Raw genomic sequence first — 25,412 nt, 5'->3', positions numbered from 1 at the left:
AAAAATAAGAGCAAAACCACTATTACAAATGTTTAATTTGTGCATTCATGATGGGCAACAAACGACTGCAGAAATGCCATTTCTTTTTTACACCAGGCTGAACAGCAACAGTTATGTGACATGAGTATTGGTGTACCATCCATAGTTTTTGTCTGTCCTGGAAACAACATGCACAAGCAAAGAATAAAAAAAAAAAACTTTGTACAATCTATTTTCATCATTAAGAAACGTAGATAAACTATTGATAAAATTAGTGCTTTCAGCTTAATTGTGTACATACAGTATGTATATATAATATACCCTGCCCTCCCCTGTAGTGATTCATATCAACAGGTCTCCAACATTTGAGTCAGTTTATATATAACATGCAAATTGACAAAGTTATCAGCTGGTTCCACTGAAAAAGTTAAATGATCACCCAACAAGTGTGGTAAGCATTTAGCTGGAGACCTAAAATAACTTGAGTTTAGTATGTTCCCAAGAAACAGCTCCTCACTCGGAGTTTGCACAACACACCTTTGCTTCGTCGGTCAATGGATTCACCGTCAGTCAGTCAATCAGAATTTAGTTCAACCATGAAGAGTTGCTTGTCTGCTGCTTCAAGAGGGACAGGATGAATTTGGTTTTGGTAGCTGTAACTGTGCAACTCACTTTAGTGTTTTCACTTTGACTGAGGTAACAAGAAAAATGCTGTCAGGTCCACCACAACCGGCTGTTCACTGAGGAATGAAACAGCACAAAAATAATGTAATCCAACTGAACTCAGCTCTGAAAAAAAATAAATTTAATGTTAAGGTTTGATTTTATTGTTCCAAAAGATACTGCAACACCAAGCAGCACTTTGATCTTCAGAACTGAGTTCAGCTGAATATCAACCTCAAGCTATACAGCCACTAGAGGGCATCAGACAAAAAAAAATATTCTGCATTATTTCTTCTGGCAAAGGGGATTTTTAATTATCAACTCAAATTGTGGTTATTAACCTAAAAGCTTAAGCAGCACGTAGCACTGCATGGACTGCTATTTTATACTGTTATTGTATGCAGACATGAGAGCTTCAGGTGAGCAAAGTGAGGTTGAAAAACAGGTTGTGTTAAAAAACTGGGCCCCTAGACAAAAATAAATGTAGTGTGAAGACTATTACTTGTATTTCAAGTCAAGAAGCAGCAGTAGTAGTCAAGATGTTTGCTGTAGTTGACCATTCGGTGATTAATGCTTTGAGCACTTCCAATTCACCGAACACCAGTTTCAGACATGATTGTGGATCGTTGTCAAACTTTACAACGAGATAAAACGTCCTTAAGCTATGGCGAGGGCTTGTAATTAAAGAAAAACACAACAATAAAATACAGGACTGAATATAATCTGTACAGATCAAAAAAACTGAAGACAGTGACACTGAATAACATGATTGTGATGTTGCCGTCTTCTCAGAGTTCATATGAAACATTCTCAGTGGTCAGACAATGGACACGACGACGACAACGTGTGCAGGAGGAGGAAGCATCCCTCCTCCTTCACTCTCCAACAACAGAGTTTCATTTTTCTTTTTCTTAAAAAAAAAAAAAAAGAAAAGTTCTTCATGTGGATTAAAAAATAAGTGGGGGTCCTCAGGAGGTTTCTGGACTTTCTTCTCAATGGCACAGAGTTTTTGCCCGAAGGCTCGGGGAGCCACGCTCGCTGCTCCTCCTCAACATTTTGGGCAAGGAAGAGGAACGTTTTAAAAATGATGTGAGCTACAGTCATTGCTGTGTTGGTAGGTTCACAGTGTGTGTGTGTGTGTGTGTGTGTGTGTGTGTGTGTGTGTGTGTGTTTGTGTGTAGACAGGGGTCAGGTGAAGCTAACACCAGTCAGCGATATAATCAAAGTCAGAGAACATGTTCTGCTCGTCGGAGTTCAGCGCTCTGGGTTCCCTCGGCGGGGTTAAGATCGGAGCCTCTGAGGTAAATTCATCATCAAAGTTGCTAACGTCGTTGGTGCCCTGAATAATCGGCACGAACGGCGGCTTCACCTTCTTAGCCAACAGTCCGTTCCAATCCATGTTCTGCCAAGAAACAGAGGGTCACCTTTATGTTGAGTTTCTTAAAAGAATAGCTCATCAATTTGGGAAATGCTCATGCTAGATGTTAGATGAGAAGATTGAGACCACTCTCATAACTTTCTGTTAAACATAAAGCTAGCTTAGCCTAGCATAAAGACTAACAGCTAGTCTGGGTCAGACTCATGTTAAAAAAGCCAATTCATTAAGTTCAGTGTAAATTGTGTTTTCATTGCTTACCCTGAAGAATAGATGTTTCTTAACCTCCTCCGCGTCCTTTTCTCCTGCTCCCAGTCGTCGTTCTGGACTCCTCCTCAAAAGCTGAGCACAAGAATAAATAAAGTAAAAATATTAAACGGATACATTACGTGGACAATTACTAGATGAAATCTAGTCTGTATAGACACAGCGAGGGTTTGTCAGGCAGAGTGATTATTCAGTAGTTATGAATTCACTCATTTAAGGCCAATCCCTTCGCTCTCAGTCTAGCTACACACCCTTCTCATGATGGAGATGGCCTCGGTCGAGAGGAACCGTGGGTAGCGAACTTCGTCGTTGACGATGCTGTCAAACACCTCCTCTTCATCGTCACCAGGGAAGGGCGACTGAAAAGAGACGTGCCAAGATGAGAAAGATGAAGACAAAGCCAAAAAGCTGCTGAATATGAATCACTGACATTCAGCATGAATTAAATGGCACAGCGTTATGCAAGTACTGAATGTTTGTGAACATCTCGAGGGAACGTGCACTCACCTCCCCAACCAGCATCTCAAAGATAAGGACGCCCAGCCCCCACCAGTCCACAGCTCGAGTGTACGACGTTTCTGTCAAAACCTCAGGAGCTAAGAACTCTGGTGTGCCACAAAATGTGCTGGTGCGGTCCCTGAAACCCATTCCTGAAAGCATGACAGAGACTGTTAATGACCAACCTCACTCCTGCCTAACTCTTGTTTGAGGATATTCAGGGCAGTAGTTTTATTTTGAAGCTACATGATATTGATCTAGTGACCCTATTTCAATCTGTTTTATCTTTAGCTATGAAGCCTTCGGTATAACATGGTTTCACATTTCACCTTCTTTGCAAAGACCAAAGTCAGCAATCTTTACATATCCCTCCGTATCCAGGAGCAGGTTATCCAGCTTCAAATCTCTGCAAATTAAAAAAAGGAAAAAGATTTTTGAAAACTCCTAACAGAGGTGGGGCTGAACTGAATGACTTAACATTACTCAAACTGCTTACCTGTACACAATCTTATGGTCATGTAAGAACTGTAATCCCAATACGACGCAGGCTGCATAAAATCTGCATCGGCAGGAAACACACAGTAGATTAGATGGTTACATGAGAACATGAAGAAAACAGAAAGGGACTTCCCCTAATGAGCTCACACTCACAAATATCAGTATTACATACAGAGGAAGTGGAGTTTTTTATAAAATATGTAAAAGCCAGTTCTGTCAGAATTCCCATTAAGAAAATATAAAGCGGACACATGACCCCCAACAAATGAATTCACAGTGAGAGTGTACAGAGTTTACAGTTGAAGCTCTGGTCACTCACATGGCCCTGGGCTCAGAGAAGACGTCAGCGTGGATGTGCATCATCAGGTCGCCTCCCGCTGCGTACTCCATGACAAAACAAACGTGCTCCTGCGTCTGGAAACACGCAAACAGGTTGACCAGGAACGGGTGGCGGACGCTGTTGACCGTTTCAAAAATCCTCTTCTCACACATCAGACTGGCAAAGACAGGAGGAGACGGAGTTACAGGCAACAGCAATTTGTACTCATCCACTCAAAGAACAGGAATGCCACATCAGCACCTGTAACTAATCATCATGTTCTTTATGTTTCCAGCCTTGCACTATTTTTGGCACACTGCTGAGAGCGGAAACATTAAAGGTTTACCTGTCCACCTCATCACGAGCCACAATGTCTCCTTTCTTCAGAGCTTTGATAGCAAACATCTCTCCTGTGCTTTTGTATTCTGCCAACAACACCTGAGGAAGGGAGACAGAGGAAAGAGACACTTCAGGGAAAATACATTTCAGCTTTCTGCCTTCTTTGTTCTGTTGGACAAGAGCTGGAACTATAAGTCAATAAATCAATCAAGAAAACTATTTTTAGCATTGACAAAGTAATGCTTCAAGCACAAATGCCAGTTTTCCTAGTTGTGAGGATTTAATGCTTAATTTAAAGATGTCACCTTCAGCTCTGGTTAATTATAATAAACTAATCTTTTTTTACTATTTTCTGGCATTTCTATAGACAAAACAATTGTGGAAAATGACAGAGCTGCAGCTGCATTATTTGTTATTCTGTCTATGTTGGACAATCAAATGAAAGCTACCTTTCCAAAGTGACCACGTCCAAGGACTGCCACACATTTGAAGTCTTGGAGACTGAATTGGAACTGCTCTTCTTCCCTGGAGAAAGATCAGAGTTTACATTAGCATCCGTGATGAATACAACTAGAGAGTGTAGTGCAGCAGACAACCTGACAAAAAGAAGATTCAAAGCCAGGGGGCAGTGTTTACAGCCATGCTACTAGTTCAGCTCCACTGAATGCTTGCATGTCAGGACATAACAACAGAACATACCTTGAAAGGCGTCAAGAACCATAACTACAACAATAAAAATGGTGAAAGGCAAAATTTGGGTTTTTACAATCTTTCTGTGCTTTTCAAATAAAAACCAGACCCTTCACCTCTCTTTCATTTGACATGTATTTGACACTTTAAAAGTAAGACAAACCAGACAGGCCCATTGCTCCTAACCTTATCTCTGTGTCTTTCTGGATGGCGATGAGCTCCAGGTCTGGATGCTGGATCTCCTGCTCCACTACTCTGTCCAGGTCTGGCTTCACCGCTATGCTGTTTCTCTTGTTCAAGAAGTCAAACGAGGCGAGTGCGTCCTGCAGAGAGCGAACACAAAGCAGGAAGAGAAAAAAGTGAATAAACGTTAAAAAAATGGGGAGGAAACTATTATTATTATTATTTACTACTGGGAAATGATAGTTACATTTGTTATATCTTAATAATAATCAGAAATATGCTTTAGTCTTTGATCTGTATCTTCATAACTGTGCTGGACACAACAATAATGGAGATATGAAACTATATAGTTCAGTTCCTGGGAATATTACTCCACTAAGCGTTTCTTATGGGAATGTATAGCCCTACTTATGAGCACAGATTACAACCAGTGAGGTGCACTCTTATTTGAAGTTTTTTGTTTTTTTCAAATTATAGCATGGTTACACAGCATTTGAATGGGCTGACTTTATGTGGGGATTTGACCCTTAATGCTGCAGACTATACATTTTGTGTATTTTGTGTGCTCTTTGTATGTTTTTTTTCCACTAATACTGAAATTCCTCACAAGCCACAGCAGTATGGGGGAGTATGTGTGTCTGTTTATTTATATAAATGTATAGATTTACTGATCTTTTTACATTTTTAACATGTATTGGATTGGTACTCTGTATTGGCTGATACACAAAGTTCAGGTATCGGGAAGGAAAAAAATGGTTTTGCAACCACTTTATGAGAACACACTCTTTGCCTTTGCAGAACTGTTTTCTTGTTTTAAACATAAAGCATGGCTCTATTGTCTTCTATCTCTGATAACATCAAAACATTGCTGCCATATCAACCATACCAGTGATTCCTAAAGCTCCGTACCTGTACTTCCTCCTTGTCTGGAATCTTGTGCTGCACCAGTGGTTCTCGGATGTCATCGGGTGCTGGGTAGTGTTTGGGTCCTGGGGTGGGCTCCTTGTCAAAGTCCAGCTTGGTCACCAGCGGATCACTGTGTATGGGCAAAGGTAAACAGTTTTTAACACCTTGTCCTTTTTATAGTTTTAGTATGAGTTAGTAACTACATTTGGATACCCTTCGTCCATGTATGTATGAGTGTGTGTGTGTGCTTGAGTACCTGCTGGGTGTGGGTGAACCAGGCAGGCTACTGGGCCCAGTCTCAGCCGCCTGTGGGCTGAAGGAGTTGGTACTGACGGTCGGTATGGCTCTTCTCACCAGGCGGCCCCAGGTGGCAATGTTGATGTTCATTTGAGGGGCTCGCAGGAAGGTCTTACCTGATGACAGGGAGGCAGAAGAGACAAGAAGAAGAGGAGCGGAAGAAGAGCAAAGAGGTGATGATGTTTGTCAAGAACAGTGAAAAACAACAACGAAAAAACCACAGAATAGTTCTATTATTATTATTACAAAATAATCTCTCCTTTTCTTAAGCAAGCTAGAAAGATTAATACTGTATTCAATGAATATCAGACGCACTATCCTGTTTTAACAAATGTATTTTTCTATGATGCCTGTCTGAGAATCACAATAGTACACATTGAACAAGTGTGAGGTAATGTTTATATATATATATTTTGGGGTGGGGGTGCGGGGTGTATTGCCTTTAATTGCCACGGCAGCAAGGACTCAGCCTTGGTACATGGGGCACCAGCACAACCAGGTGAGCTATAAGGTGCCCTTAAGTGTGAGGTAATGTTGACTCACCCTGCTGCTTCGAGAAAATCTTCTTTTGTCTTTGCAGCTTTGGTCGTCTCTCAATGACAGGATTGAAAAATGTAACCTAAACAAGAGAAATTTAAATTTAGACCACAAAGAAAACAGAGATTGAAGTCAGTGTGTACATGCACATTTTAACAGTTTTTAGGCTCTTATTGTATTTTCTAATTGCTGTCCATCACGGCTACCACCAGCTGTTTCAATGTCCAGTGACAGTCAATAATTGTCAGTGTGTGTGTGTGTGTGTGTGTGTGCACATACCTCAGCAAACAGCATCCCCTGTGGCTCTAGGTACAGACACATCCCATGACGCTGGTTGTCAAGGAAGTCCTCCAGTCGCAGGAACTTAACAGCGCAGAGCGAACGCCAATCACGCCAATACACCGAGATCTCCAGCTCACGAGACTGCAGGACAGAGCCACACACACACACACACCAAACACACACGTACACAACAAACAGATGTGAAACACACAGACTGTGTTGTCCAAACACAGCACTGAGTCAACAGCACAGATGTAGGTCAAGGGCACAAGTGTGTGTGTGTGTGTGTGTGTGTGTGTGTGTGTGTGTGTGTGTGTGTGTGTGTGTGTGTGTGTGTGTGTGTGTGTGTGTGTGTGTGTGGTGTGTTACCCGGTCCAGCTCTAATGTAAACTTCTGGTCCCAGGCCTGGTTGCTAACCGGCCTCCAGCTTGTCTGGCCGACTACCGTGTTGTCCAGCTTCAACACTGCACTGATCTCATCTGAGGAAACACACACGGTATTTGTTAAGAACTGATAAACTAACAATGCCCTGATTTGGACTGTAATTCGGTTGGTATTACAGACAAGGTCATTTTGTTGGGAAATTTTTCAGGTGCATCATGGTCCAACTGTGATTGATTGGTAACTTTGGGGAAACTATTGTAGTAACTAATGTAATCGCACAATTGGTTTTCAATGTTTTTATCAATCTTTATTTGTTTCCAGTGTAGACAGTGTATGAGGTCAGGTCCACTTACTGGAGAGCTCCTCGCTCTTGGTCAAGTTCCGTGAGCTCACACTGCGGTTTCGGTTTGCTCGGCTAATGAAGGAGGAGCGTGTCTCGCTGGGGCTCCAGCCGGGCAGTGGTACAGATGCAGCTTTGGAACGACCGGGGACATTTTCCAGAAGGTCCTGACAGCCCATGAGCCTGACGTCTAACGTGCCTGGAAGTGATGTGGGACGATACACATTTCACACAATCTGTTTTGTTCCAAGTTGTTCAGTTATCCCATTTTTGCACATTATAACTGGTCTATGTATTTGAATGTACTTTATTTACTATTGGCTGCTTAAAGATATTAGGATGGTTTATAGAGTTAGACCAGGCTTTGGTTTTCTGTTAGACTAGTCTAATTCAGGTTTGACAGTTGCAAAACTCGTTTTATGTTTGCTCTACCTGCAGAGTCTAATACACACAGCATGTTCTAATAACTACACTTAAATAACTAAATTTTTATTCTTTGGTGGTTAAGAAAAATATAATGATGCTGGGATATCAGAGTGTGAGGATATCATATTTGCACTGTGTCCAGTTACCTGTGAGTGCGGCGGGCTTAGTCACGGTGCTGTACTGGTTCTGTGTGGAGATAATACTGGATCTGGGACTGAGGGCCGGTGAGGACAGCAGGGACAACTCTTCCACGATGCTGCTGCTGCGAGGGTGGTTTTTTGGTAACTCATTGAGGCGTTGCTCCAAGGAATATCGCAGGAGGTCGAGCTTTTGACTGGACTCATTAAAACGAGCCTGGGCCTGGAGAGAGAGAGAGAGAGAGAGAGAGAGAGAGAGAGAGAGAGAGAGAGAGAGAGGAAGGAGGGAAGGAAGTACAGAGGAAGCAAAGGAGGGTGGGATTAAAGGAAATGGAGGTGGAAATGAGTTGGAGAAGGATGGAAAGAGAGAGAAACATCAATTACACGGTCCATTTTACTTTAGTAGAGCACAGCAGCAGTGCAGGGATCCGTTTCATTTAAGGCCCACAAAACTGCATCAGATCAAAAGTGATCTTTGTATACGTATGGGATAGAAGATGTGAATTTTACAAAGATATAAACTCACACACATGCAAACACAAACATCTACCTCTGAATGTGCTCTTTTTTCTGTGACTTTTCCCGATCCCAGGAGTTTCATGACATTCTTGGCTCCCTCGGCCACAGCGGACTCTATCTTGGCGTGGTGACAAAGCTCCTCCACCCGCAGGTCCAACGGGCTGATGATGGGCTTGTCTGCAAGACAAGGAAGGGCGTGATTTTTGAATTCAGACATAATTGTTTATTTTACAATGTATGTCACTTGTGTCACATTAACGAATTCTAAAATCATTCACTGAATGCAAGCAAAGTCTAACCCATCACGTCATTGCTCTCGAAGCTCAGCTCGCTGGCCTGGCTGGCCTTGAGGATCTGCATCCTGATGAACTCGATCTTCGTCTTGCTGTCCTGAAGCATCTGCTGGGCAGTCGCTAGCAACTTACGATCCTATAAACAAAATAAGAAATGAAACAATCACTGTCTGTTTGTGGGGAAGTACCACTATATCAACATACTTTGATATAGATTAATAAACATTCATGTCTGAATTAGAGGTTTTAATGTTTTGTCTTTCGAGTAAAAAAAACTGGATATCAGGACTTTACAGATGACCCCAACCGCACACCATCTTTCCACACTTATTGTGTTTTGTTGTTGTGAGAATCCAACACAAACAGCAGGGACGCCAGTTCATGCCCTTAATTGGAGCTGAAGAACGAGTGACCACATGGAAAATCTTATTCATCAAAAAAGAAGGTGGAATCTCATTGTGTGTTGTAATTGCTGACCCTCTAATGCACATGCACACACACACGCACACGCACACACACACACACACACACACACACACACAGTGGAGTAAGCAAACTCCACCCAGAATTCCTCTGAAGTTTAAATCCTGGTCGTCGATGGCGCCGCACGCAGGAAAGACCTCTGTCCAGCTAGCATTTCCTCTCTGACATCAGGACAGGACTATTTCCAACTGGAAAGAGCCTCTGTCTGTCTGACCTTCGGGAGATTGCTTACAAAACACTGTGACCTCCCCTGTCAGACAGACAGTGGGGGTCATGTGGCAGTTTTTAGTCCTGTCTACTGTACTTAAGTTACACACTAAGGCTCTGCAAGGACCTTTTGTTTCAAAACCACACTTACTTGAACACTTTTGTATCTTGTTGGGTAAAACTGAAGGACTCATGTCAGTACTACTTTAAACTTAGACATGCCATTAACTCAATAATTTCAAGGCAAATTATTTAATTTCAATAAAGTCGAGGCAAACTTTTATATATTTATGTGAGGGACAATTTCTTGGACATGACACTCCTAAAACAACTTGATGTTTTTTATACTTCCAATTTCTCAAACAAACATGTATAAGATATACCATGTTAATTAGTGAGGTGCTGGTAGGCCAATTTTGTTACCATTGGACAGAGCCAGACTAGCAGTTTCCCTGTCTATCCAATCTTTATGCTAGGCTAAGCTAACCAGCTGCTAGCTGTAGCTTCATATTTAGAGTACAGATATGAGAGTGGTATGAATCCATGCTACATTAAATAACAACTGACATGTGCACAGAAACATATGACGAAGGCAGAAGTATATCACCGGCAAAGTAGAGATGACACTACTGAAACCTCACACTATACAAACAGTCTACTACAAAGTGGTTTCAATTACTACTGACGGACACAGGAGCCACGATGAGCATGAGCGGTTCTCTCTGCTCCAGCTGTTATTAGTCCTGGTGACTTACACACACCTAACAACTAAATTATAGTTTTTCTCCCTCTGAGCATTAGAGGAGCCACAAGGACTGTAAGAGCTTTGTGAACAAACAGCGGTGCATATGACACACAGTATGTGTCAGCGCCTTCTCATGTTTCCTCCCCCCCTACAGTGAAGCTGTAAAAGCAAACATGTATCATTCTGCAAACTGGGAATGAGACCACTAACTCCAGTTTAATGTGGTTATGACCATGGTACCTTTCTAAAAACAGACTCTTGTGAGCACTGACGATAATGACTGGAAATCCTTTACAACCTGATGTACAGGTGGTGCTTTGCAAAAAGACCACGTGCAAGACTTAAAAGAAAGCCAGTAAGTGAAGAAGTAAGAATAAGTAAGAAAAAAAATCCAACTGTGGCAAATAAAATAAATTCAAGCTGAAGTTCATGTAAGGCAGGCTCACCTTTAAGCTGTTGAATACAGCCAGATCATGTGTCATGTAATTCCAATTTATCAGAATGTCAGAGGTGACTGTATACCTGATGATGGTGATCACTACAGTATAGTACCAGGGTATAACCAGTGTATATTTAGGCAGTTTGTGAACAAGACAACACATAAACCAGATTATCTAAAACTGTGGTTCCCAACCTGCTGGATTATAAGATCAATCTAACTTACTTCTAAAAGGTCAGGAGATGATTAACAGAACAGGAAAGTAGTTTTTTAGAATCTTGATCTTTTGGTCGAGCTGGTCACGTGGAGATTTAATTGACAAGGGGTCACAAGTGGACATGGCTTTGTTTTAAATGGTCACAAGCCAAAAAGGTTTGTAAACACTGATCTAAACCACTTTACTGGGAGGAAAAAAACTCTAGAGTTGCACCATGAAGGTTGATTTGTAAACTGTGACTTTGTAAACTGAAGGACTTTTACAACTGTTTGGATTGTATTTTTACCCTCATTTTCTTATGCAAATAAGCTCGGCTAACGTTAGGGTATGTTTCAAATCTATGATTGTCTGACTGCTTGTGTTTGTTGCCTAATTGATAGACCAAACTACAGAAGAGAGAAACCCAGTCTGTGTAAAACTGGAACTATCCATTAAATACAGCACAACCGATGTGCCTGACTTTACACACTTGGCAGCTTAACGTGAACTAGCACAAACCTGAATGTCAGGTGAACCCTCCCCCTCTCCTGCTGAATCCTACCTTGGAGGGCCCGTTGGAGTACATCAGAATCATGTTCTCGGCACCCTGTTTTACTTTGAGCTCGATGTCATTTTGTCTTTTCAGGGCGGCCAGGCGGCTGCTGCTGGTGCACATTCTGGCCTCACTGTTGGGGGTATCTGGGGTCAAAGGGCATTCTGGGTAGACAAAAAAAAAAAAAAAAAAAAAGTACAGTTACAAGTTAAACCTTATGGCCCTTTGGAAACAACCACAGATAAACGACTCTGTATGTGCTACTGGAGTTTGTCACAAATATACACTGACTGTGCTATTTTTGGCGGCCAGCCATTTTGAAGTTAGCTAAACAGTCCTGCAGCACAGTAAAATGACCTATAACTTTGCTTACAAAAACACGTCAGGTAGCCACTTCAGTAGTCACATAATGTATCCAGAAAAGTCTGCTGTTTATAATTTGATGAGGTTTGTTAGCACAAGTGACTCCAACCGACTCACTCTCTCGACACATAAAGAACTACATATACATAGTTAACTACAGTAAGTCTTGACAATTTCAGATCAATCTAATTAATCTAAGGTGTCTTTTACACAACTTTATTGCTCCTTAATGCGAAAAAATTACAAGGCATCAAAAAGTGAACCCAGAGCCCACAAATGTTCAGTATGATTTGATATTCAGGAACTATACAGAGGCAATCAAATTCTGTTATCTCATTGGCTCTCTGCTGAAGTACTTTCAAACTTCAACAACAGAGGCATCCTGCGGCCTCTCTCCTGAACAACTGAAAAAAACCCAACAACAAGTGTGAACTTGCAGACAACTACTACACCTACACTACTACAACTACAGTGACATTACTGCATATGCAAATGTTGTGTAAACACTTAACAATAACACATCCTAAGCAATGTCAATTTTAAAACTTTTTAAAATATTGCTTTTTGTTCACACAGCGCTAATGGACCCATATATATTAAAGCTTTTGAGTTTCTCATGCATTCACACACACACACACACACAGAAAGTGAAAATGAAAATAAGCGTCTTCTATGCCCTGAGCTGGACCACAGTTCTGGGCGATGAGCTCAGTGTTTTGTTGTGTTTTTTTGGTCATGTCTGGACTCGAAGGTGCAGTGGAAACCCCTCCCCAGACTGATCACAGCAACGCACACACACACACACACACACACACACACAGAGACACACACAGAGACACACACAGAGACACACACACACACACACACACGGTGGGCAAAAAAACCTGCCTGACTTCTCCTGACTTGACTTGCAAGTTCAGTTTCAGAGTCTATGGTGTCATAGAGGAACTCCTGTTAGAAAGGTAAAGATTACACTAGAGTTGCCACATCAGAAACAATGTAACAAACAGTGGCCTATAATATATATAACTGGAAATCTTTTAACTCAATTCTCTTCTCTTCTCTTCTTTTTCAAGTCCCATGAAACAACATTCAAATACTCCAAGATGTTACAAACTGATTTCCCTGAAGGTGTCCTGAGTCCATCTAAGTGAACCCGACTGGCATTAACTAAAATAACAGTGGTTAGAAAAATCAGTTATTCTGGAAGACGCTGCCAAACACAGATAACAATAACCAGCAGGCGGGTCTGTGATTCATTCACTCTGAATGTTTCATCAAAACAGTGTCTAACAGATTCCTTTGAACACCTGCGGGATATAAGCAAAAAGGAAGCATGTGATTCTTTGAACTGAAAGTCTAAATGATTCATCTAATGACCCTTAATAAGCTGAGAGACCATCACTGCTGAGGTTTCTGTTTAAGGGCAGCAGGGGAGGATGTTAGCCTTCCCGGGGCAACCCTCTTGTATACAGACACACACACACACAGACACAGTGAGAGAGGGAGGGCTAGATGGGAATAACAGAGTGGGCACTTGTAGAAACCACAGACCTGTAAAAAAAAAAATTGTGGGGCAAGGTGACAATTTAACAGGGGCTTGGGGCCAAACCGACTTTAGTGTTCAGAAAATCCACATTGCATAATAAGAGTCACAGTGACCACATTAAGATCACGTTAAGTTGGTGTCATGAGAAAGTTGTTTGTGAAAATGACGAGGCACACGTGCAAAAGTACATCGTATGTCATCCAGTTTACGTTCGGGGCTTTCCTCTCTGCGTGGGGGGGTGCGGTTTGGTCAAGGTCAGATCGAGCCAAGAATTCAAGCACCCCCGCCCCTCCTTCTCAGTGTGGTTCAGCCCACGCTGGGCCAGAGGACAAGATATTGAGCTACTGAATAGCTCTAGGGCTGATGTCACAGCTGGACAGCTGACAAGGGGAACCCTCCCTCAGATTAACCCCATCTCCATCTGATGAGAAGGCGAGAAGGCAACGGGAAACCTGCTAACAATACTTTCTAAACAATTACATCATCATTTGGAGAACTGGACCCAAAACTGCTGTGGGGGCTTGTCACTGGAGATATGATACGATGACTGGATAGAAAACAGACCGGACTTGTATTCAGGGAGGAAACTGCTGATTTTAGGGCAAGTCTCTTTATGAATGAGATAATATGTGACCGAGGGACCTGACTGGTGACCCTGCGTCAGAGCTGCTGCTGCCGCTGCTGCTGCTCCCAGACGGTGCCTGAGAGCGAGTCGGTCCATTTCTGGATTCAGCTGAGTGGCAGAGAATAACCAGAGCCCCCTCAACTTTCTCCTGGAACAAAAACACATTCTGGCTGCTCACAGAGGCAGAGCAACTCCTTCCTACTAATTCAGGAAACAAGTGCCGTCTCTTGCGGAGTCGAGAGCTAATCTGCAGAGCTGAGATGCCCTCAGTCCCCTCTCCATCATTTTGCGATAGCCAGCGACATTCCGCTACCATCTCGTCACTTAAAAAGAAAGCCCTCGTTCATCAGATAGAGTCACTGAGTCAGGCTAAATTTGTTCCCACTTAAGATAACCATTTACCAAGACAACCTCCCTTCCCTCCCCCAACACGCACACACCCCTCCTCATCTACTTCCTAATGTCAACTGAACCAGGGGGATGTGATGGTAACAGGCAAGACAAATACCATTGCGTCTCTTCCTGAATTCACCCGGACACTCGCCACCAACAAATACTGCACAAGGCAACCACTGTAACAAAACTATACTGAACGCATCACCGCTGTTGTGGTTAACTCTCTCCGAATTCCATTGTTGTCACCAAACGCACAGGAGCAGGCTTTCAACAGCCTCAGAGGGGAACAATCGACGGCTCATTGTAGCTGTCGGAGGAATGTGGAATGCAACAATGTCAGCCTCTGGAGAGTGAGTCACCTCCGAACACTGAGCGTGCTCTGTGTGTTCAATAGGTACTGTCCTGACACATCACTGCCAAAATGATTTACTGAGCAATACTTTGCATTTGCTATAAATCAGTATTTTGGAGAGTATGCTAATGAGATAACGATAATGTTTGGAAGAGAAGTCGATTGCAGTTTTGTCACATTGTGCCCGGACAAAATCCAAGATAAACTTATGGCTCAGGATGAATTGCTCTTTTTAAGTTATTTTTTTGGCCCTTTATTGCCTTTATTGGATAGTGACAGCTGAAGGTAGACAGGAAAGGGGTGTCGAGAGAGAGGGGATGACACGCAGCAAAGGGCCACAGGTAGGATGCGAACCCGGGCCGCTGCAGCAACTCTGTATATGGGTCGCCAGCTCTACCAACTGAGCTGACCAGGCGCCCATGAATTGCTCTTTAAAATAGTGCTAGTCAGAAAGCCATCACACAGAAAACCCTCCAACCAAGGACAACTGGGCTACAATGGTCAATTAAATAAATTGCATGAAGAAAATTAGCTTTTTATAAACAATATTATTATGATCTGAACATGAACAATGTAAAATACCACATCCATCTTTCTATCCGTCTATCTATGGGTTACCCATTACAAATGTCACTGAAAGACCTTGTCTCTGTCCCATCTCAACTCATTTAGCTTGAAAATATCTATCAAAATAAAGCTGCTAAAAAGTAAAAGTAAAAAAACTCTATTTGAACTACAAGTATTTAAATCAAACATAGAGAACAATACTATATATATTTTTATATCAACTTTAACTCACATTACACATTTTTTACGAGTGTTTTAATTGTGTTTACTTATGTCTAATGTTTTATCTTTACACTATCTACATATAGTGTCAAGATAAAGAAATGTGCTATAAAAATAAAGTTTTACTTGCTATTTGTACGGAAGGTGAGTACAGTATAGCATTAGCTTACATCAACTGTCTTTACTACTTGGTTAATGTTTACTAAATCCTCTGGGGCTACTTTGCTGAAGTGTTTCTGTTGTTACCTAGCAGTTCTTCGGGATCTTTGACCACAATGTGGGCGTTGAGCTCTTGCAGCTCCTGGTGAAGCTCCTCGACCTTCTTGTTAGATTTTTTCAGCATGTTGTCAACATAAGCCAGGCTCTTCTTGTCTGTGGTGACCTGAGGAGAGGAGAGTGGAGGAGACTTGAGATATTTTTACAATAAATCTCATAACAAAGATTTCAATTTTAATCATAAACATTACTGTACAAGTCATGGGAAGTCCTACTACTTGTGAAGTCTTTGTCAGCTTTGCCTTGGAGACTACAACCTGGCAGAAAGGGTCTAATAAAATATGCTATTGGTTGCATTATGGGAAATGCAGTGTTTCTGAGGACTTTCCTTATGAGTGCCCCAGCTTTATGGAAGTGACTAAATGGCCAAAGTACCCCTTTAAAAAGAAACACATTTATACAAATTTAGTGATTTTACCTTTCGCAGGTTCTCTGCACCTTCTTTGATCTTCAGCTCCTTGCGGATCTCGCGGCGGATCTGCTCCTTGATCTCGTCTAGTTTCTGTTGGACCATAGTGTCCGACAGGTCTAGGTTGTGTCCCAGACCCAGCCGCTCCGCCACCAGTTGGCCCCTGGCATCCCCCTGAGAGAGGACAGCAGAGGAGGAGGAGGAGGAGGAGGAAAATGAGGAGATATGAGGAAGAATGCAATTTAGAGGAGGTCAGTGAGGGAGGAGGAGAAGGAAGAGGGAAATGGGATAGCAGAGAAAGAGGAGGAGAGGACAGCGAGAGGTCAGTAACTCAGTCAGCAAATAAGACATGTGCATACTTGCATGTTTTTAGTAGTGTTTATCCAACAGGACCATCAATATAAACTGGCAGAACAAAAAGTACTGCACCAACTTGCAATGTTTCAGAACAGCTGAAGCTATTGCCTCATAAACGAATGCATTACCATTTTGTCATGATTGCCAACTTATGACAGCAGTAAGGAAGCGATAAAAACCCGAGGACATACAAACTTAGTCACAGCTGGTTTCATTCCAGCAATCAAGTTTCTCATAATAATAACCAAAATGTGTGTAATCATCAGTTTCCTATTTACAGCTTCTACAATGAACAAATTTCAGATTTCAAAAAAATATCTTCTGACCACACATGAGGTTCAGAGTTTCAGTACTGGCTGCCCAGCCTGAGTAAGGTGAAGGTCAACCCAGTGTAGTGTTGTGTTTTGAACTTGAGCGGCCTCTGTTCTTGGTGTTTTCACTGCTGCTGTCAGTCACTATTTACCTGCATGCTTAAAGTCACCACCTTAACTAAAGAGGGATTAGAAGTCACTTCCTGAAAGGCTTCAGCTTTAAAGTTCATCATGAATACAATGGTGATGTTCCACTGGTTGATCACGGCATACGTCTGTGAACATCTGAGTGCGACTGTGAAGAATCAGTTTATTCCATTTCATTACACAGTTGATCAATCTAAGATCTTTGGTTTGAAAATATATTCTGATTTTAAATTTGAAGTTAGACAGCATAACCTTTTGTGTTACATTGTTACAACTCTGAAAAGACAACATTTCATTTCAACCCTTGAGTCATCACAGCTCAAACAGGCCAAATTACAACCAAAATATAGGCTCTGTACTTTGGTACTAATAATTGCTCAATTAGTTATGCGTAAGCATGGTTATTCAACATCTGTGGCCTCCTTTGATGTTATGGAAAAACCCTCATTACAAAGTGCACTCACTCAAATCAAACTCTGTATGCAGCTCCAGATAACAGAACAAGTCAAATGTAAAGGTAAACCAGAACTCACCACTCTCTGAAAGCCTCTTAAACCGTGCCAGAGTTTAAGCAAGTGGAAATGGGCTTATTCCGTTCATAAAACCAGGGCATAATGAGATGTGAAAAACAGCACATCACCACTCTGTGACTACCACGAGATCTGCGTCTCAAGCCATCATTCAGACTTTACTATTAAATTTTACTTTAAAAGAAAGCAGTCAAACCAAACACTTGAATCACTTAAAGCAAATCGTTTCAATTTAGTGAGGTGCTGAAACTGTTAACTGCCTAAAGGAGAAGATCATAAAAATATGCACCAATAAGACAAAACTTCACTAATCCTTCTGCCTTACCATAACTTCATCAGTTTCAGCCAACTCCATTTCTAGATCAGCTGAAGCAACCAGTCCATGCATGTTCCGCTGACCAGTTAAACTATCATTACATGAACTCCGCTGAAGTTCTGTTGTCAAGTAGGAAGATATCCTCAAAGCCACAACGGTTCGGCACCGTAGCTGGCAGAGGCTCCGTCCAAAGCCAAACTCATTGACTCCACTAGTATCCGAATTTCTATAGCCCTCTTGTTTAGTGCTTTCTTTCTCACACAGACCATTGACATCAACAGGGAAGATAAACCGTCTGAGCAGCGACAGCCAAATCCCTCTTAGCTTCTAACTCTGTGAGGTCAGAGCAGACCAGAATGGGACCTAATCTCACTCCAGGGAGAGGACTGTGTCTAAAATTAACCCAAGTTAAAAACACAACACTGGCTGTCTATTGTGGCCTCCCCCCTGGAAAGCAACTTGTGTGGTGGAGGACAAGCTTCACACCCCAACAACTGTAAGAGGGTTCAAATACTGTAAATAGAAGTGTTCAAGTCTCATTAGGGATTAACCCTGCACGGTTGTCACTGTAAGACACTAGCCAGTAAAGCACCATATAGGCTGTTTTGTTCTTTATTCATGCTAGTTTTACAGAAAAAAGGCCACCATATTCAGTGCTTATTATTTAGGCCGTCATTTACTAACTCAATTGATCGTGAGACAAGCTGCAGCTAAACAGTTACCTGGGGGAAACCCTGAAATCATCTACTCTACTTCTGACTGATTTATGTTGGGAAAATACATTATATTTCGTAAGAGAAGGGATTTCCATGGTGTCAGTCCATGCCTTCATCCAGCCCTTGTGAATCCCCCCTCCCCACTCTCCTCTATAGGTGCTCACTTCAGAGGAAACTATAGTTTGCACATATCCTGGTCCAGAGGCTCCTTGATGACTCATAGGTAAAATGGAGGTCACAACTCCTGGAAGTGAAAGACTGGTGTGTGTGTGTGTGTTGGGGGGGCTCTCTTCTTCAGCTCTCTGCCTTGCAAAACTTGTTTGCACTGAAGCCTTGTTTGCCCAACTTGGTATGAGGACAGCATGAGGACACCCAAAAGGGCCTATTTTACTGCACAACAATGCAAGGAAATCCATGAAAGGCCGATCAGATAAGGTGGAAATAAATCAGCTAGTAGACCCACAAGGTCTGCGTTTTAATTTGAGATCAAACAAAGAAACTATGACCAAAGAAAGAGAGCAGGCACTCATTTGCAGGATTGGTTTCACCTCTTGTTTCTCTGTAAGTGCAATACTTCCTTAAATTGCTCTTTTACCTGTAAGGCCCTTATCATTTCTTGCTGCATGAATGTATTGCCCTGTCAGGGGAATGACGCCGCACCAAGACTCGAGACTTATTAGGTTCAAAGACGAGTGAAGCAGGAACTGTAAGCAAATTTTTCCACTCATAGCACAATGCATACAGTTTTTGATGGATGGAGGGAACTTGTTCTTGTCAGTGTGGCTCTGCTAGCTGCTCTGTGAAATGTTCAAGGCTCACAACAAATGAAAAGCCTGTATCTAAAACCTTTGCAGCTACACGTTTTGTTCAATGCTACAGAAAAGGAAAAAGCTTCTTCATTTATTAGATAGACTGTTCGTTCATACAAAATAAAACAACATTTACAGCTATAGCTGCAATCTAGGACCTGTATTTAATAAAACTGTTCATAATATTCTTATGAAGGTAAAGCATCTGTTACCTACACATGTTGAACTTGTTAAAGAGCTCTTTTAGTGGCTAAGACATGAAAGGAAACTGTGACGTAAAAGCAAACATTAGGTCTGAGCCTCAAGTGTGAGCAGGTTAACTTGCTCTTTAAGCCTGAAAGCTCCAAGTCCAACAACAAGAGCTCCATTCAGACAATAGGACAATGGAAAAGTTGAGGGCACTATCCCGGCTCACGCTTAAAAAGCCAAGCCCTTGCCATTTCTGCGCAAGGCCTATCTCAGCCTACAACCTGACACCCGGCCGTCTCACCCCACAGCTGGCTGCAGAGTGTTGTCCGCAGCCTGGTGCTCTGCTGCGACCAGAAATAGCAACACAGGCTAATAAACACAGATCCTACAAATGCAGCCTTCACACGAGCCTAAGACATATCCCACGCCAAGTCAAACTGTAGGTAATGTCTTGCACTTTAGGTCAATGTTAATGGTCGTTTCTGAGCTGGACAGACAGTGTATTTTATTGTGTGTCCAGAAAACTGATGCTGCTATTTCACAAGGGAGAATGAGCAATAAACTGCACTGAAGCACCTGTTGCTCTGCTGAGTCGATCTGGTTCCACTCAGTATCAGACACCATAGCGATACGTGTTAAAGTTTAGCTGGTTTGGTCCACCACGGCTAAACATAGATGCATCTCATTTTGGAATACAGCATAGGCCTGGGCTTGTGTTATTAGCATCCATTATATGTCAGTGAAAACAAAAATAACCCTAACAGTCACCATGCAGAGGTATTGAGCATGCCAGTGAGTTTAACTAAGACCAGTTCAAACTATAGATGTTAAACCAAATATTAGTCTATTCAGTAAATGTTCTTTTGCATTTATATTTGTCAGACATGGACAGAAATTAATGAATAATTATTCCTTTTTGCACCTAAATGTAGATTGTGAGCAGTAAGTTTATTGTTGTTGGCAGCTCTGGTTACTGTACTGTGCTGATAATTCTGTATCCTCATTTATCAACTAATAAATATCATATAATTAATTGTGAATTGTTTTACAATATAGTGATATAAGACAAAAACAAAATGTGTTACAGACACTTTACGTGTGTTAGGAACAAACGCAAATTGTGATGCTTACCAGTGAAACACAGTTAACTGTAGTGGTAAATTTGATTATTATAAATGTGGTTTTAATCATTATATTCATCAATATCGGTAGAATATTCTTGTAACTAATGATGATGTCAACTATTTTTAGCCCTGATGGTAAATTAATTAAACTTTACATCAACCAGTCTGGCTTAGGGACTAGCTTTATTATAAACCTAAATACCAATAATGTGAAGAGAGGACATCTTTATCCATTTATGTCCTCATACTAGAGAGGAAACAGGTGTTCTAGCCTACACCTGTTTTGCTTTCAAATGACTGTTTTCAGACTTCAGACAGTTTAATGTGACTTACTGTGACAATTTAATTTCATAAACCCACAGTAGTAAATATTGTTCATCAGGCAGGGTCATCTATACACTGATAAAGCATTCGAGTATGTGCTGAGTGAATAAAACAAATGTTAACATAAAGTAAAATAAGTTATTTTACTATAGAACTGCTTCAGCAAAAGCATCGCTGACATTAAGGCTCCATAATTAATCAAAATATCAAAATCCAGCAGCAATTTTGATAAAGGTAAAATGTGTGACAAACAGCATTATAATGAAGTACTGTAGTGATGCAGAGACGCCCTGGCCTACAAATCTTATTCCCCAGATGTAAGAAAATAAGTTTGTTTGACACAAATCCCCAAAAAACATGATTTTAACAGTATTATCAGTAAAGAAAATAAACGTGTGGTGCAAAAATGATCACCGCAATCACAAATCGTGCAGCCCTAACTGACATGACAACAGATGATCACCCCCTGTTGCCTCAGCGATCAGTTTCAGTCCGCACCAGGCCCAGGAATAAAATTATTAACATTTAATCTAATAAATCATCTAATATGTCTCCCAACTGTTAGCCTCGTTATCTGCTGTAACTCCTGCTCTCTACCAGCACTCCCTGTACATATTAATAACAGTGTGGGAGTACTCACACTTGCCCTAGACCTGACAGGATGACTGTTTGTGGAGGATGTTGCTAAAGTGATTCCTGACCGCACTTTAAACGAGATCAGATGAAGTTGTGGATGACTGGGTGAATTTCTGTCAGAAAAATGGATTTCATGTCTGACGTCACTCAAGTGAAACCACATAGTGAGTGAGTCACAACTGTCCATAGAGGATAACGAGACATGAGTTAAATGCTTACATTCACTTATATTACTCTTTTTCTTTTCTTTTTTTAAACATAAAAACCTTCTTTTGCATGTTACAACAGACATTTTATGACTTGCTGGTGACAAAGTTCATCCGGTCTGTAACGTGTTTGAAAAAACTTCACGCCTTTATGATTCCTCTTTGCAAGAGATAGAAACAATGTTTACATTATTCCCATCACGGATACACATATTAAAACCGGAAAATGTATCTTTACCGGTAACCAACACACGGCGGACACTTGTTTATTTTCCAGAAAGCGAATGCAGGTTAACTTGACGTTAGGCTACAGACCTGTACGTTAACGTTCAACTGACGTTATTTAACCTGGACTACAGCAGCACTAACGGTAAAACGTTAACCGTTAATAGCCGTTACATTGATTACCACAGCAGCTCCCGCACAAAACCAACCGGTTTGAAACTTTCAGGATAAATTACTTTGGATAATTGTTTCCCAGGCCTCAATCCATGGATAATTCCCAGACAACCCTTCAGGATCTGGCAGAAGCCCCTTCACTTAAATACAACACTACCGACTCACAGCGACTCAACTTTAATGAAATAAAACTGTTTGCTGACTTATAATTGAACCTCTGGAGTAAGTTTGCGCACTTTTCGCAACAGTTGTCAACTTTTCCTACCTGCACGGAATCGGCGGCCATCTTGGTTTTCGCCTTTGAATCAAATCCTACGGGGAGAGAGGAGGGGAGGTGGAACTCCAAAAACAAGCCTTGTTTTAAGTTTCCCTCTCTGGCGACAAAAAGAAGTGGTTATTTGGACCAAATCATCGCTCATCTCGGGTACACGGGGCTTCCCATGCCGTCTTCACGCTTCATTTACGCGGTCACACCGTCCTAGAGGGGTCCTGCGGGGTGGACTGGTGCTCATAAATAAGAAAGCTGTAGCATAAATCTGTCCCAGTGCAGTTGGAGAAAGAGGCGGTGGTTACAGTGGAAGAGTCCGCCCAGAGGAGCTGTAGCGCTGCTTGCTCCTGCTGCTGCTCCTGCTGCTGCTCCTGCTGCTCTCACCCCGGACAGTTAGCACACACGTGATCCACAAAACTTCATATAGGCCGGTCTGAACCTCATGTTAGTGCCCTGATCTCGTCCTGGGGTAAACACCATGATGGGGAAACATTCATTTCACGTCAGGTTGATTTTAAATGGAGCCAAAAAATATGTCAAAATGTGCAGAAAGGAGGACATCCTTGAGCACAGATGGAGGGTCCTAAATACAGAAATACCTCTATGAGAAGTTCTGATAATTGTACTGCTCTTAAGTACAGTATCAAAATTTAAAGTAAGATAAGAGGTTCCTTTATTTATAGAAATTCAAATTAGACACAGCAGCATAGGGGAATGTAGTGCAAAAGGTACATAGGTACATAATCACAAAATAAGAATATTAGAAAATATAATAGAAAATATAAGACTATATAATAATAAAAAAAAGTACTCGTGCAGAATGGCTCCAGCAGTGATGGAGCAGCACTCAGATCATTATGTAAAAGTATACATTTATGTACAAATAATAAAAAATAATAAAAACTTGAAAACATAATAAACATAATAAAAAGCCAAAAGTATAATTACATATTATCGGCAAAATATACTTGAATTAGATCTCTCAAACATAAAATACTGTAATTATCCTGTTTGTATTTATAAATACTGTATTTTTATTTGTGTTGCATTCACATGTAGGCAGCATAATTCCTGTTGGTCTAGGTGGATATAACTTCAACTGCTTAATGCTGGAGAGTTTATTCTCCAACAACACATCATATGAGTTGATAATATGTTTGATATGATATGTGTGATAACTGTCAGGTAGCTGTAATGAGGTAATAAATATAATATTTCCCTCTGAAATGTGGAGTAGAGGCATATATACTCAAATAAAGTACCCCAGAACTGTACTTGACTCAAGACTGCACCTCAGGAAGACTATCAACAATTTAATATTGATCAACTATATGTCACACCGTAAGGGTCATACTTCAGAAAAAAGCTGCTATACTGTATATTAAATAAGAGTCTCAGTTTACTTTTGCATTGCCAAGCCAGAGACATCAGGAGGAGCTGTGATGAAGAAACCACAGGACAAACACTGAGTTCTTCTCTACTGGGGCCAGTGCATTACATGTCACGCCTCAGTGAGAAGACTTACTGCTGCGTTACATAACCTACAGGGACACAGTCGCCACAAGACATATGTCTCAGAGACTGGGCACTCTCTATGCTTATGGCATAGTGTCACAGATATTTATTTGTGTGGACAACAACACCGGTTCCTCATTCATAAACTGAGCATTGTGCACATAATAAAAATGGCAGAGGCCTTGTTTTGTAGACATATGACTGATGTGCTCCTGTTAAATTCCCTGTAGAGGTCCAGTCTTTGTTTCTGTCTCCACGGTGACGCTTTCTCCAGTGGCTGACTGCAGACAGGTGCTTCAGACAGGACGTGATAGATCAATATATCCCCAACCTGCACTTAATGTGTTTGGCGTGGGAGGGAAAAGAGTGGAGATGGTATGGTGTAATTCTGTTTCTGTACCAGTGGGTTAATCAATGTCTAATGTTACCTGTCTTTATCAGTAACATACATATCTTTGATGTCCCACCTTCCTCCTGCTGTTATTCTGGTTTTTAGAGGTAAATGAACACTATACTGATCTGTGGGTGTGTTATTACCCATAATAAACATGATAATCCTCTGATTTATGGGATGTTGAAAATTTTTATTGTGCAGGCTGGTATTAGGTATTGTTCCACAAGGTTGTAAAAATCCTCCTAATACATATGCAGTTACATACGTTTTCATATCACATATTATATTTTGGTAAAATATGATGAAAAATACCTAAAGCTGACGTGTATGGTGTTCGTACTGTAGTGGCCTAAACAACACAGTAGAAATATAACTGAAAGGTTACAGAATTTTGTATAGCCCCATCTGTTGCATATTGCCACCCCTCTTTCTTCCCATCCTCCTTTCTGATAAGCTCTCCACTGTACTGCACTGTACAGAAATAGGCCTATTTAAAAGATCTCCTCCAGATATGTTTTTTAGATACAAAATATCTTTTGGATCACGACTGGTTTCCAAACTAGAAATTATTTAAAAAAAAAGTACAAGTGTTAAACTTCCCCCCTTCAGCAGATGAATGTGAAAACCACCTCCTAGTGTCAAACATACATCATTCTGCACAGAGAAGGCCGAGCTTCCAAGAAAAATAACAAAAAGCAAAACAAGTTTCTGAGAGATGGGCCACTTTAAAAATGTGTGCATTAGTTCAATTTGACTCGTCTTTTACTGTTTTTTATGCACTGTAAAATATTGCACTGGCTGAAAGTCTTCTCAGGTGTCGGTTGTGCAGGGCAACAACTTTGGTGGTTTACTGGTTC

At 41.3% G+C, this 25,412-nt stretch overlaps 1 protein-coding gene across 2 annotated transcripts; it reads right to left on the bottom strand.

Moving 5' to 3' along the window:
• Positions 1-17: 17 nt before the first annotated feature.
• On the bottom strand, positions 18-23,001 carry pkn2a (protein kinase N2a). 2 transcript variants are annotated; one of them, XM_051428733.1, is made up of 23 exons: positions 22,644-23,001; positions 16,324-16,488; positions 15,876-16,011; positions 11,565-11,719; positions 8,939-9,068; positions 8,671-8,816; positions 8,130-8,343; positions 7,571-7,756; positions 7,203-7,312; positions 6,831-6,974; positions 6,558-6,633; positions 5,974-6,130; positions 5,721-5,847; positions 4,815-4,951; positions 4,388-4,463; positions 3,946-4,037; positions 3,600-3,776; positions 3,279-3,341; positions 3,112-3,188; positions 2,792-2,934; positions 2,536-2,643; positions 2,279-2,359; positions 18-2,044 (listed from the first exon to the last, which is right to left on the bottom strand). In XM_051428733.1, the coding sequence occupies exons 1-23, from the start codon at positions 22,662-22,664 to the stop codon at positions 1,841-1,843; spliced, it is 2,925 nt and encodes a 974-aa protein (XP_051284693.1). In that variant the 5' UTR covers positions 22,665-23,001; the 3' UTR covers positions 18-1,840. The 2 variants fall into 2 exon arrangements, with proteins under 2 accessions (XP_051284693.1, XP_051284019.1); XM_051428059.1 differs by lacking the exon at positions 22,644-23,001 and adding an exon at positions 17,985-18,160.
• Positions 23,002-25,412: the final 2,411 nt, after the last annotated feature.

This window comes from Dicentrarchus labrax, unplaced genomic scaffold (genome assembly GCF_905237075.1).
Source record: "Dicentrarchus labrax unplaced genomic scaffold, dlabrax2021, whole genome shotgun sequence".
Taxonomy (NCBI): Eukaryota; Metazoa; Chordata; class Actinopteri; family Moronidae; genus Dicentrarchus; species Dicentrarchus labrax.
The sequence above is the reverse complement of the archived record's forward strand: the minus strand, read 5'-3'. Positions and strand labels throughout refer to the sequence as shown.